General features: G+C 40.2%; 1 protein-coding gene across 3 annotated transcripts; it reads right to left on the bottom strand.

Moving 5' to 3' along the window:
- Window positions 1-298: 298 nt before the first annotated feature.
- Window positions 299-13068, bottom strand: znf365 (zinc finger protein 365). Of its 3 annotated transcripts, XM_033613564.2 has the most exons (7): window positions 12916-13059; window positions 10472-10977; window positions 10307-10360; window positions 9871-10180; window positions 9322-9493; window positions 8653-8699; window positions 299-7802 (listed from the first exon to the last, which is right to left on the bottom strand). In XM_033613564.2, the coding sequence occupies exons 2-7, from the start codon at window positions 10965-10967 to the stop codon at window positions 7574-7576; spliced, it is 1308 nt and encodes a 435-aa protein (XP_033469455.1). In that variant the 5' UTR covers window positions 10968-10977; window positions 12916-13059; the 3' UTR covers window positions 299-7573. The 3 variants fall into 3 exon arrangements, with proteins under 3 accessions (XP_033469455.1, XP_033469453.1, XP_033469454.1); XM_033613562.2 differs by having other exon boundaries at window positions 10307-10977; window positions 12916-13068; XM_033613563.2 differs by having other exon boundaries at window positions 10307-10977; window positions 12950-13065.
- Window positions 13069-13614: the final 546 nt, after the last annotated feature.

The raw sequence follows: 13614 nt of genomic DNA, 5'->3' as shown, positions 1-13614 counted from the left end.
CAAATCACTGATCCATCTAAAAGTACTTAATCCAGAAAAAAATCTAAAAGAAAAAAAAAAAAAAAAAAAACCCAAACAAAATCACCCAAAAACCTCAAAATAATTCTGAAAAATTCACTTAAATATCTAAGAAAAATGGTTGCCAATTACTGTTCTGTCAACCGGCTAACTGATTAATCAACTAATTGTTCCAGCTGTGCTTGTATAAACTGTTGGGTAGTTCAATGTATGACATAACATCACAGTAACTTTGCAATAAAATCCACAGCACGTGAATAAACACAACATACAGTTATAATCTTGGTGTCATGTTCTTTAATCTTCAATGGTTATCACACAGACCGACAAGTTTCAACATAAAAAGTATTCCAGTTCTTCACAGTATTGCATTTTGCACAGTGTTATACAGACAACAGAGTTTCTCAGTGAAGGCACAAAACTAGAGATTACTTCTGCAAACGAAATCCCTACAGACAAACATGATGAACTCAAGGATATCAAACTTGGCGCGGAAACAGTTTTTACACAACATAAAACTAACTTTAATCTCTACCGACTCACGGCAAGAAAGGTAGTAGTGTCATAATCAAACTAACAATAACTGCAGTTATAATACTTGTTGGGTTATGTTTTCACCTGCTTCTCAAGCTTCTTTCTTTCTCTCCCCGTTCCAGAGCACATTTTCCTCAAAACATTTCAAAACACAGAAGTAATAAAATTTATATTCCAGACTTTTCCAAACCTGATTGTCCAGTTTACAACACTCCCTTCGTATGAAATCAGCTCCAAGCTAAGTGCTCTTGGTCGGTTTAGTGCAACTCTCCTTCAAATACTGTACCATTAAAATAGACCTCGCTCTGCTACAAAAGTACACATAGTAGTACAAGATAACAGTATAAGATAAGTACTTTGCTTTTTTTGGTACATATGAAGCATGCTTTCACAGTAACACAATAGCTACATATGTAGTTGTTGTAGTAGTAGTAGTAGTAGTGGTGGTAGTAGTAGTAGTAATAGTAGGGCTGCCTCATGCATCTTCCACCACCTTTGCAATGACTGAGCACCATAAACACACAACAGGAAGCAGTACAAACCTGAAGCACTGCACACACTCCTACACACACACGTCTGTCAAGAGTAATGCTGCTGTTTGCATAAAAACCCAAAATCCAGTTTCAGTGATTGTACAAGGTTTTATCAGAGATGCTGTGATCAGCGGATGAAGTGACAGACTGACGATGGACCTCACAGAGTAGAAGTACATGCACCTCAGTCACAAGTTACAGTCGCTGTTCTCTTACAGTACATGTCGTGTAAACCAGAACCCTGGTGGGTCCGAGATTAGTTTCACAGGAAGATTTCTCCTGGAGAACACAAGGGTTGGGTATTTTTTTTTAAATTGCAATACCAGTACCAACACTAGTACCAGTAAAGAGATACCAATACCTATAATGTGAATGGAGTGGCGTAATGTAAAGCCATACTTTTAAATGTTTTGGGGTATACGTGGTATACCCACTTCTTTTTCTATCCAGTTACAGTATACCCACCTATCAGCTAAACAGCCATTGTAATATAGAGGAGAGTATGCCCACTTCCTCATCGGTAACCTACCTATCTAAAGGGTATCTCCAGTTCTACAGGGAGACCCATGGTGTGTTTGAAGGTCTCTCTAGAGAGTGCGATCCATGATGCCGTCACCTAACTACACCGAGAACACTAAGACAAACACTGTGACTGTCATGGACGTGGCATATGCTCTGAAAAAGCAGGGACTCACTCTGCGTGGCTTCAGTGGTTAAATAGATCCATCCACAATTAAATCTGGTTAACATAATGTAAGTTTATACTAAAGTTGTCTTGGCAACACATCTTACAGGTCACACAATATCTGGCTATGTATTCATTTATTTGGCAAATTTCCCACCAGACGTTTTGGCTGTTGATACTTTAATTTGTCAGACAGCTACATGTGGTACTGGCGAAAGGCTGGCATATACCGGCCAACGTAAACCCTGCCTTAAAGGTATCAAGTACTGATACCCAGCCCTAGAGAACACTGATTTCTCCATCATGTGTACAGTTAACTGGGTTTCTAAACTGGCTTTTCACATGTACACGTGGTGCATGACAAAAGTAACAGCAGAGCAGGTAGATGAAAGAAGAGATCATCACACAGAGCGATGCTTTCACTCTGTGAGCAAACAAAAAAACCTCTTTCACATGAAACTGGGTTTTTAATCAACAGCAGCAGTCATACTCAGTGCCTAAATTCATAAAGTGCTAAAGGACTCAGAAGTCTGATCAGATGATGGACCTCTGGAATACTCAGTGGACAATTTGTCCAAATGTCTCAGAATCAGCTTTTTATGTGGTAAAGAAGCAGTGGAGAGTAAACCTGACAAAACTCAAGTTTACCCTCAGTGTTTTAGGGCCCATGAAGCCATTAAAAAACTGATGGCTAATGCTTTTTAGCCCGTTCAACAGTAACATTCAGGATATAGTATTAGATATTACTGAAACTGTAGTGTATCAGTCTGACTTGGTTTGTTGGACAGATGAAAAAAATTACAGTACACTATTTGGCTTGAAAAAATGGAAACTTGCAATAAATTTGGAATAAATAATAACTGACACAACTTCTAGTCAGGTGTACAAAAAGGGTGCATGCAAACTATATCTACTAAAATCCACTAAGAGAACTTTTCATGACCTTATTGACCGACATTTGCCGAAATGTAAATAACATTAAAAAAAAGAAGAAGACAGAAACAAGAAGAAGCGAACTCTTGAAGGTCTTAAATTCACATAACAGATAAGACTTGGAAAAAAAAGAAAGACATGATTTGTTTGTGATCCACATAAATGTTCTGCCAAGTTAAAGTACTGTAGGACTACTACTTCCACTTGACGACACATAATAGCTTTGTATACAAAATATCTATTAACACTGTCAACAAAACCTAAACCAACGACAGCAAAGATACATTTTACACCGAATACCGTCTTTTACATTTACATTCTTATCATTGGATGAGTGCAAAAGATGACGTGTAAACAGATCGTCGAGAATGATGCAGAGAAAGGAATGATTCTATCAAACAAGAGTTTTGTTTACTGCAAGTGTACTGTATGCATTCACGGCACTGTAAGTCACTTTGGATGAAAGCATTCATTTGTGATCGGAGAATCTCCACCCGTTTCTGTGTGAATGAGTGCGAGTTTAAGCCTGAACGGCGAGACAAAAGTCAGGTCTTAAAACACGGCATCTCTTCAGTGTGAGCTATACGTTAACTCAAGAGTACATTCGTTATATGTGTGGCGTCCTCCAGACCTGGGACAAACTGTACCTGCATGTATACGGCTCGTTTTATCCGGTGAGTTCCTCAAAGACTGAAACTGACTAGCTCCACCAAAAGTGACATTTATTTACAGGCTCTACTTTGTTTAGGAAAAGAATAATGTTATTGTTCTGTATCTTTTTATTGTCAACAAATCCCATAAAAAGACCAAAACCAACAATGAGTCCAAGAAAAATTTCCCTACAGGGACAATAAAGTATATTGTATCGTATTGTATCATATCATACCGCATCGTATTATATCGTACCGTATCGTATCATATTGTATCCTTGAAAGGTCAGCGTTGTGATATTTGCACATGTCCAAAATCCTGTTGATATCCGAGTCTTTCCTACTCTTTACATCTAGGCATGTTTCTTTTTCTGATGAGAAATGTGGGCTTTTCTTTTGGGCATGCATCTCCACCTCAGCCTTGCAAACTAATGGCGAGTTGGTTTGTGCACAACATAACCATGACAACACACAGAGCTGACCGTAAACAGACAAGAAGCCGCCTGTCGCAAACTGAGACACATATTCCGAATGTGCTGTATACAAGTCTTACGAATACTCCTAAAATCCGAATAATACCGGCATATTCTGAATGTCTTACTTGGAAAATGCTCCATTCGGAAAAAGGCCTGATTCAGAATATCAAACAGACTATGCTGTTAACATGACTCATAGAAAAATCTGAATATTATATTATATATTCTGCATGTAAATGTACCCAGTGTGGCTAACTGATGTGTTTTCAACAGTTTTTGCAAAAGGATGGAGCTCTGTGTTTACAGAGGAAGAAGATATATCAGGTTTTGATGGGATTAACAATAAGATTTGTTGACAATAAGAAAACCTGATGTTGATCAGATAGCTTTGCGGTTATTTGCACCTTTGATGGAGCAAGGCTAGCAGTTTCTCCCTGCTGTCCAGCCTTTGTGCTAAGCTAGGCTAACACATAGTGAACACACAGAGATGAAACTAATAACCAACCACTCATCTGACTCTGGCGAATGGAAAACCTTCCCGAGCAGGTTTCCTTTAAACAAAGGTGGAACATTTTACAGAACAAGATAACAGATTGGTGGTGATCGGCTACATGGGACCACGACTGTCAGAAAAAAATAAATATCACATTAAAGTATTTCCAAGTCAACATATCTACGTTTTCTCTCTATGTACAATATTAGACAGGTTAGACTGTATTGGTCCTAATGTAGTGAATCCGATCAATCTGCCATCTGAAGCCTCTTCAAAACAAAAGCCAAAAATATGCAGAGTTCATTTGACCCAGGTCTGGTGTCATCAGACTCCTGTCTGTGCTTCGCAAACCAAAGCAGAGCTGCGAGGAAGTTACAAAATGATGCTCCTGTGAAGTTTAGATTATTAGTTACCAGTATATATACAGCTAACGGGTTTTTAAAATCCACCAAAGATGAATAGGTACAGCTTTGTTGTGCGCATCAATTATAACCAAACTTATTTTTAAACTGTCTCATTTACCAGATAATGAATTTCAGATGTGAACAGAAGCACCAGAACACAGCCATGGCCTCCCCCTTGAATCAAAATAAGATATATTGCTGCATTTGAGTTACAATAAGTCTCCAGAGAGATTCTAGAGGCTACAGTAGCGTCTGCCTGACCCTCTCAGAGGACGCTGTTGGTGGAGGAAGACTGAAAAAGTTCCAAATCATACAATATTTCAATCAACCGACTATTATACAGATTTTAAAGTGTTGCTAATAAAGTGTAGGTTTAATTTTGGCACACTGACTCCATCTAAGAATCCCTTTATTTCTCTGACTCCAGAGGGAGTCTTGATGCTGGTGGTGCAGATGGTTCAGCTTCAGTGTCGCTATCAAGCTTTTCAGTTCTGGCACAGTTTACAGTGATTAAAAAGAAGAGATTTACCATTCAATAATTCTATTAATTTTTGAATCAATGGGTCCTTAATTTCAGACAGAGGCAGACAAAAGCAGGCTCTTCTTTTAGAACCAATGACGGGTGAATTTGCCGACTTAAATGAAAGCTTTTGCTGGCAGATTTGATCAGACATAGCTTCCATGCTAATTATGCTAACATTTGCTACATGAGCTGGTTGAAAATACCGGCACATAGACGTTCTGGCAGAAATCTGTTCAATTTAACCCAAAACCACTCTTTTGTTCCTAACCTCTATCAAGAAATCCCTTGTTAACAGAGAAAACCCTCGAGGCAAACTTCTCCCAACAGCAAAACACTTAACCCCAGCTAACTTTTTAATGTTTTGAACTGACTTATTTTAAAATGAGAATCTTGTAAAAGGATTCTTAAATATGCAATTCATGGCTGAACAAGTAATTATATCATGCCAACAGACTGATGCTAAAGCTAACAGGCCCCAGATAGAAAGTCATTATCCCCAACAGTTAAAAGAAGCAGAAATAAAAGAATAAGGATCCATCTTGTAGCAACATAGAGCTGGTTAGTCCTAGTATTGTAGGTACGATTGAAAACAGTAAGTTCGTACTGATTTCTTAGCTTACATACTTGGGATGTAACTACCCCAAAATTCAACGTTAGCTTAAACTCTAATAGCATCCAGGGCCAGCTCCCAACAGTGGAGAAACACTACACAATGGATGTTTTTAAATGTAACCTGTAACAACACAAACCAAATTAGCTGAAATGCTCGTTGGCCTTGGAAGTAAATGGAGGTTATCACCATCACCATTAAATACACTTTCTGACAAATTTAATTAATATCTCCTCGCAAATCGTATAATAATCACACAGTTGATATAATTTGGTTTAGCAGCATGTTTAAAGTGATCATTTTAGGACATTTCATACAAGTGAAACTATGATAATATATTATCTGCTGTTCAGTGGGGGGGTTTAGTTTAAACTACGTAAACTACCGAGATGATCACAGGCATTCGTCGCTGCCGTTTGGCCTCAAAAGCACAGACAGAGATAAGATAACTGGACTGATGGGCAGTTTTTTAGGGGGGGGGACCAGGCCAAGATGTAAAGGTTCAACCAGAGGAGAGGACGTATCATCGACGTCACTGGGAACTATTCATCCTCAATCCACCTTCCTCAAAATTCATGTTTCCACGATCAACTGTAACTAAATCTGAAATCAGTCAATGAATACAAAAGCACATTTCCACCTGAATTTTCTCTAAAACACAGAAGAGGATTCAGAACGTATCACTAAAAGACTGAGATTAATCATACTGTAGTAAATATTGTGATTTGTGCTGACAGATGAGACAAAAGACGAAAAGCTGTTCATTTATATGTTTGAATACTGAAAGTTTACCCACACTTACATCCCGCTGAAAAAGCACCCAGTGTAACACCTCACCGTCGTCTATTTCAGTATAGTAATCTATGGAAAAGTAGAAAATATGCAACAACACGGTGCTGGCAATAGAAAATATTCACAATATGCACTTGAAAACAGTGTGATGCCGATGTGGTCATGCAGTAATATCTATTATTGCATTATGTTTTTTAAACCCTGTAACGCAGCGTAGTAACTGTGATGTGTGTGTTGTGTTTATCTCTCATTAGTGATCAGACCATCTGAAGCCAAGTGACATTTACAAAAGAGTTCTTGATTTATAATTTAGTGTAATCTTTTCTCTAATTTTAAATTGGTGTCTTAGTTTGATTTATATATTAAAAAAACTGAATTAAAATTGCACTTTTCAGGAGGAGGAGCAATTGAATTCAACCATGCTATACAAAAATGTAATATATGCAAACATTTTTTGCATAATACTAAAATAAAGTGTCCATCAGATGACATTTGGAGGGAATAATACATATTACACTCCCATTTTGACTTAAAATGAGTCAATTATTTCAATTCTTTTACCAATAACTGATAACGTTTCCCTATTTTTGAACATCCTGTACAATATATGCAGTAAAGTTATTCAAATTTTGTCTAAATTTGCATTTCTATGTCAAAATAAGATTTCAAAAACTGAAGTTTATTAAGCATAATGGACCATCTGCACCCTTTTAGCTGAATAAGAGCATCAGTCCACATGTACAGAAGTATATTGTTTTAAATGAAGAGTTATAGTGGAGGAGTCACCTCAGATTAACTGCTCCAGAGAAGTTTAATGTAAGTTTGACCATACTGTACTTTTCCATAGGTTAACACACTGGAATAAAGTTAAATAGAGTTCTCCCCTCTGACACCCCCTCTCCCCCGGTGTTTCTCTACAGTTCTATGCTTCGTACCCAGCGGACCGGCGGCGCTGGTGGTTCCAGATGTCGTCTCTGTGTTCGGGTCGGCAGAAGAGCCTGGACGACTGGGCCAGCCGCTCCCGGTGCTCCCGCTCCCGGTCTCGTTCCCCACCGCCCTGTTTGGAGAACAGAGGACGGCCGCCGAACTGCGAGGAGGAATGGGATCTGTTGTCATGGAGACCAGACGAGGACAGCTGACCTCCTGCTGACCTGGAGATGTCACATGAATAGGAATAAATGAACACAGGGGTTGGGAAGGAGGTTGGAGTGAATGTAAATGTCTGTCCAGCAGCTGAGGTTGGGGCACTAGCCAAACACGGTTCATCTGCACACACTGTGATGCCACACAGCTGGTTGAATATCAGCAAAGTTTTCCATTATATTCATTGCCTCAAGCAACAGAAAATCAAGTGGAAAAGGTGATACTTATCTTGTATTTAAACTCATCCCTCCATTCAGAACTATTTTTGTCTCTAAATAAAATCCAAAGTTCAGTTTCAAGATGAAGAAGTTTGGGAGCTGAAACAAAATCAGGGACTGTGTCTTTAAATCCTGCAATGAGCGAAAGTGCCACTTAGATCTAATGGAAGTCAAAGAAAAGGCAGATGTCCATGATGCACAGGTGACTTATGTCAACTCACAAACACTCTCATTCCACACACAGACAGACAGGTAAAGTGTCACATGTTTCGCAGTGACTAAAAAAACACAAAAATCTGACAGACGACACAAGAGTCCTCATGAATGATTCAGCAGCCACTCTGTCACCATTTGGCTTTGATTCAAGAGGAGCAGCAGTTTACCTGCACTGTTAGAGGAAGACTCCTGCTGAGCAAAAAGAGTTACTACAGCTCTGTGTGACAGCTACTTAGTTTGCTTGTCATTCAGCAGGTCACCTTAAAAACTGGAGTTAAGAATAAAAATCCAGGAGAGAAAGGTCTTGTCTGAAGGACCTAACAGTGAAAGACAAATCTAAAACCAACCAGCTAAAGAACACAAATAGGTTTCAAACCCTAAATTTTTTGTACACAGTTGGACAATATTATGTGGAGGTACTCACCTGCTTTTAGTGATTCTGTGAGGCCCATTATCAGTTTGCTGCTGGTACTGACGAGGACACAGAGAAGGTCAAAGGTCACCCACCACAAACCAAACACAAGAAAACAATAGCTCTTAAATTCAGGATCAATTCAGAGTTCTCAGGTCAGTGTGTGTTTGTGTTCATGACAAAAGAACTCATTTTAATGTTGTAACCTGTTGAGGTAGAGCCATTTCTCACTGCTTATTATACTGTTTGGTAGTCAATAAAAATGAGTCACATTTTACGAAGTAATCATATATTTTGTATGGAAAATCATGAAGCCCTTGCACACAAAAGTGTTTTCATTTATGTTGCTTTATTAAATCTCTTCTCAGGGCCGTGTGGGCAAAAGCAAACTGCACTTGAGTGACATGTTCCTCATCTTTCTGCTGGTTTTGTTGGACCTATTAGGACGGGATAACTCAACCTGTTCCCAGCAGAGCTCAACCAAGCTTATGCCTGACTAGAGGTGTAATCAGGTGGGGTCACTGAAAACACCAGCGTGGGTGTACTTTGCAAAGCAAGTACAGCTGCCAAATGTAGAAGGTTAAAGGTGCTTTATCTCCCTCTGAAAAGTAGAAAGATAAAGCACCACTGAAATACTTATTTGCAGTACTTCCACCACTGTGTATATGTGTGTTGTTGTACCTTGTTGTGGTTGCACTGTTGCGGGCTGCCGTTGACCTGGTAATACTCCACCAGTCTCTCAGCCAGAGCGATGCGTCTCAGCAGATTCTCAATGAAGCGCTGGATTCGAACTTTACCACATGTCTCCTGTCGAGCTGCCGCTTCCAGAAACTTCTGGATGGTTATCACCTCCCTGGAAAACAGCAATTATGTTAAAGTATAGCACTTCAAAAAATGTGTATGTTTCATGACCAGATCTACCATCAGGATGCCTGCATTAGCCACAATGCAACTCAACTGCCTACAGTTCATCTACAGTGATGTGTTAGCAGCTGCTAAAGTAGTCCAGATGATCTGCAGGCTACAGAGGTCTGATAAGCTTCTCTTTAACTCAGCACCTCCAGATTTTTTTTTGGTTCATTTTCATACTTGTAGTCATCGACCAACACTGACTCACATCACTTGAGGACATTTATCAGACTTCACACAGCTCCCTCTCGTGACACTAAACGCCTTCTACTACTTTTAAAACATATGGAGTGGAACTCCCCAACACCTGTTGAATGTTACCTCTCTCGCCGCTCCAGCTCGTTCTCTGAGGCGTTGAGCTGCTCCCTCAGCGCGGCGATCACCATGACAGCCACATCCACCTGCCGGCTCAGCGACCTCTCCCTGTCTGCAACTTCCTGCCTCTCCTGGGCCAAGTGCTGGGAGTGAGCGCGCTCACACAGGAGCTCCGTGTCGGTCTGGGCAAGCTCCGTGCTCACCTTGGCCAGCCGGCGCTGCATGGTGCTGTCAGCCGCCCGCAGGATGCTGGCCAGTCGTCGACGCACGGCGGCCGAGGCTGCTGCAGTCTCCAACCCAGAGTACGAGTTCTGCTCTGGTGGTGACAGTAAAGGAAACAAGTTACTGTGGCTGGAAATATGACTGTAGAATTTGATATTGTAATCATAATTTTAAAAATTAGTTCAAAGCTGCTCCAAAAAGTAAATAAACCCGAACGCACCTATGAGGTCCAGGTCCAGGTCCAGGTCCGGGTCTAGTGGAGGACCAAGAGGCGCTGGAGGAGGGAATGGGAGATGACGGTGGTTGAGTTGATGGTGGCATACATCTGACTTTTTGATGCACATTTTTATATCCTCCTCGTTTCTACCCCCATCTCTCTCTTCACCTTCGTCATCGTCCTCATCCTCATCTCCTCCATCTTCATCCTCTGTCCCAAATTCCTCGTCGTCATCCTCCTCCTCCTCCTCAGCCTGCGTCCCCACACCAACACTCTGCGTGCGTCTCCTCACAGAGCTGTAGGAGTGGAGGTACCCGCTGTCTCTGCTGTCACTAAGGGAGCGGGCGTGAGGTGGCCGCCCCGTGCTCTGCTGCCCCCTGCGGGTCGGGAGGCTCATGTCGTGCCAGGGGATCGCCGCCGTCAACGGGTCGGGGAGTTTGCCAGTGATGCTGAAGCCGCCGGCAGTAACATCTGGTGAGCGGTACGAGTGGCGGTACTCCAGGTGAGCGCGGAGCGAGGCCAGGCTGCGGAAGCGCTCCTGTTCACCACAGCGGGGGCAGCGGAAGGGGAGGTCGCAGGAGGTGACGGTGACGGCACCGCAGGCCTGGCCGTTCCTCTCCAAGAGGAAAGAACCAGAACCTCTGGAACACAACTTCTGCTGCATCACTCTACACCTGGAACAGAGAAGAAACAACTACTAATAAGTCAAAAAAAATAAATAGTTTGGGAATTGATTATTCCTTTAAGTCCTTTACAAGCAAAAACATTTCTCTAAATATATATTTATATCATTAACTAAATATCTGTGTTTTGGATTGTCGGTCAAACAAAAAAGAAATTTGAACATGTCTTGTTCTGCTCTGGGAACTGACATTTTTCTGAAATGTTATGGACTAAACTTAATTGGTAAAGGATGGGTTTGTCGATTAATGAATATTTTGATGATCGAGTAATTCTTTAAGTCATTTATAATGCAAAAATGCTACATATTCTCTCGTCTCAACATACATTTAGATATAGAACAATTCCCTGAACAAATAAACATCAAATTACAGCTGTTATAAATATTAATGGTATAATAATTATGATCCATTAATTAATTCAATCATTCATTTTCTGTAACCACTTATCCTGTTGGGGGTCACGGGGGGGTTGGATCCTATTCCAGCTGAAACTGGGCGAGAGGCGGGGTACACCCTGGACAGGTCACCACACTATCACAGGGCTGACACATAGAGACAGACAACCATTCACACTCACATTCACACCTACGGACAATTTAGAGTCACCAATTAACCTGCATGTCTTTGGACTGTGGGAGGAAGCTGGAGTACCCGGAGGAAACCCACACTGGTACAGAGGGGCTTCCCGACCCCGGGGTTCGAACCGGGAACCCTCTTGCTGTGAGGTGTTAACAGTGATAACCATATGCCATCGACATTCATCACCAAACCAAACTAAAAATAATCAAAATGAGTAAAACCATGCAGAATAAAAATGAGGTACAAAACAAATCAAAACAGTGAAGTTGAAATTTGGAGGGACTCCCTCAGCTGACTTGACAATAAAATAGTTATAGCATGGATTCATCTCTGCTGCTTTTATTTCCAGTCCAAATGAATTTCAATTTTTCCAGTTAAGATGGATAAAAAGTCTCTCTGGTAAAACATTTACAAGCAACAGTGCAAAGTGAGACAAGTCTTTAGTCATTTAAACACTGTCTGTTGAATACACTACCATCAAATAGTTTGTAATCTGCCACAAAGCTTGTTTCAGTCAGGTCTGAGAGGACTGCTCCATTTATCTGAGTGGTATGTCATGTTTTTAGGGTTTTAGAAAGTCCTCTTTACAAGTAGATGTCGTTTTATATGAAGGGTTTGTTTCGTATATGGACAATACAATGGTTCAACCACACTGACACCTGAAAGAGACAAAGATCTCTCTGAGCAACAGCTGCAAAAGAACATAAGAAATCTCCCTTCATGGTTAAAAGAAAGTGGAAGCTTAGCATCAAAATATGCGCAGATTTAAACAACAAAAATATTTAGAGCCCAATTGCACTGTTGTGGTTTCATAATAATTGAGTCACTTGTGCTTTTCTGGACTGGAAAATAAATAGTATTCTCCCCTGTCATGCAACACTGTGGGGACTTTTACTAAATAGAAGTTTGAATAATTGAATTTTTCTCTTTTTAGGTTAAAAAAAAAACGTAAAGAATACATTTGGTGTCTAAATTACATCGTTTGTATCTCTGTTATAATTGCTGCTAAGGAGAAAATGTACCATCATGTAGCAGCACATTGATGTGAAATGTGTAATTTCCCAGTGAGCCAACATGAGTCAAAGCCAAGAGGACAGTGTGGCTGACAGCAGGTTACCTGAGCAGGTGTTCTCTACACACCAACACATTTAACATGTCACACTTTCCCTTCAGTGGCCATTTAATAGCCGCGTAACAGGTCAATCCCTCACAGCATCTTTAGCATCATTAGCCGTTAGCTCTACCTGGCTGCTGGCTCTGAGCAGCACAGGCTAACGTTAGCTAGCTAGCTAGCACAAAACAATCGCTGAATCATTTTCAAAGGAGAAGCCGTTAGCGTGCCGCTCTTACCGGTTTAACGGCGGATTTTAAATAAACGTCTAACCGTAGTGTCTGAGGGTGTCATGTCGCAGATGGAGACCGACAGCAGCCCGCATGATGTCATTCATTCACAGACACACGGAGGACCACGGCTAAGTTAGCAACAGACGATAATAACACGACATCCGGTTAGCCCTTTCAGAATAAAACATAAGCCGTAAGTGGGACTGCTACTTCCGGTATGTATTTAAAAATATATATATGATTTGAAGATTTTCTTTTTCATTGTACTATAATCAAGCAAAAGTAGGTTTAACGTTACTACATTTAACAAATAGCCTCTTTTGTTTAAGTGAAAGTCTTGCATTCATATTTTTTAAATTTATTTTTATTTATTTATTTTTTACAAAAGTATCAGCATCAAAATATACTTAAAGTGTCCTTTTTCAGAATAATGTGTAATATGTTATTAAATTGTAATTATTAATGTATCGATATGCAGCTGGTAAAAGTGGGGTCTTATTTATACTGCTGGGTAGTTTGTGAATTTCACTGCGGGATGAATTAAGTCTTATTTTTGTCTGTAATCATAAATAATAAATCAGAATGTATTTGTTGATTATGTTTTATATTACTAATCTGGATCTGTAAATTAAACAAGTGAAATAAATATATAGTGAAGTAAAAGGTACAATATTTGAACCTGAAAGATATAGAAATAAAAGTAAA

This window comes from Epinephelus lanceolatus, chromosome 17, assembly GCF_041903045.1.
Source record: "Epinephelus lanceolatus isolate andai-2023 chromosome 17, ASM4190304v1, whole genome shotgun sequence".
Lineage (NCBI taxonomy): Eukaryota > Metazoa > Chordata > Actinopteri > Perciformes > Serranidae > Epinephelus > Epinephelus lanceolatus.
This window is presented reverse-complemented; position numbering and strand designations above follow the sequence as displayed.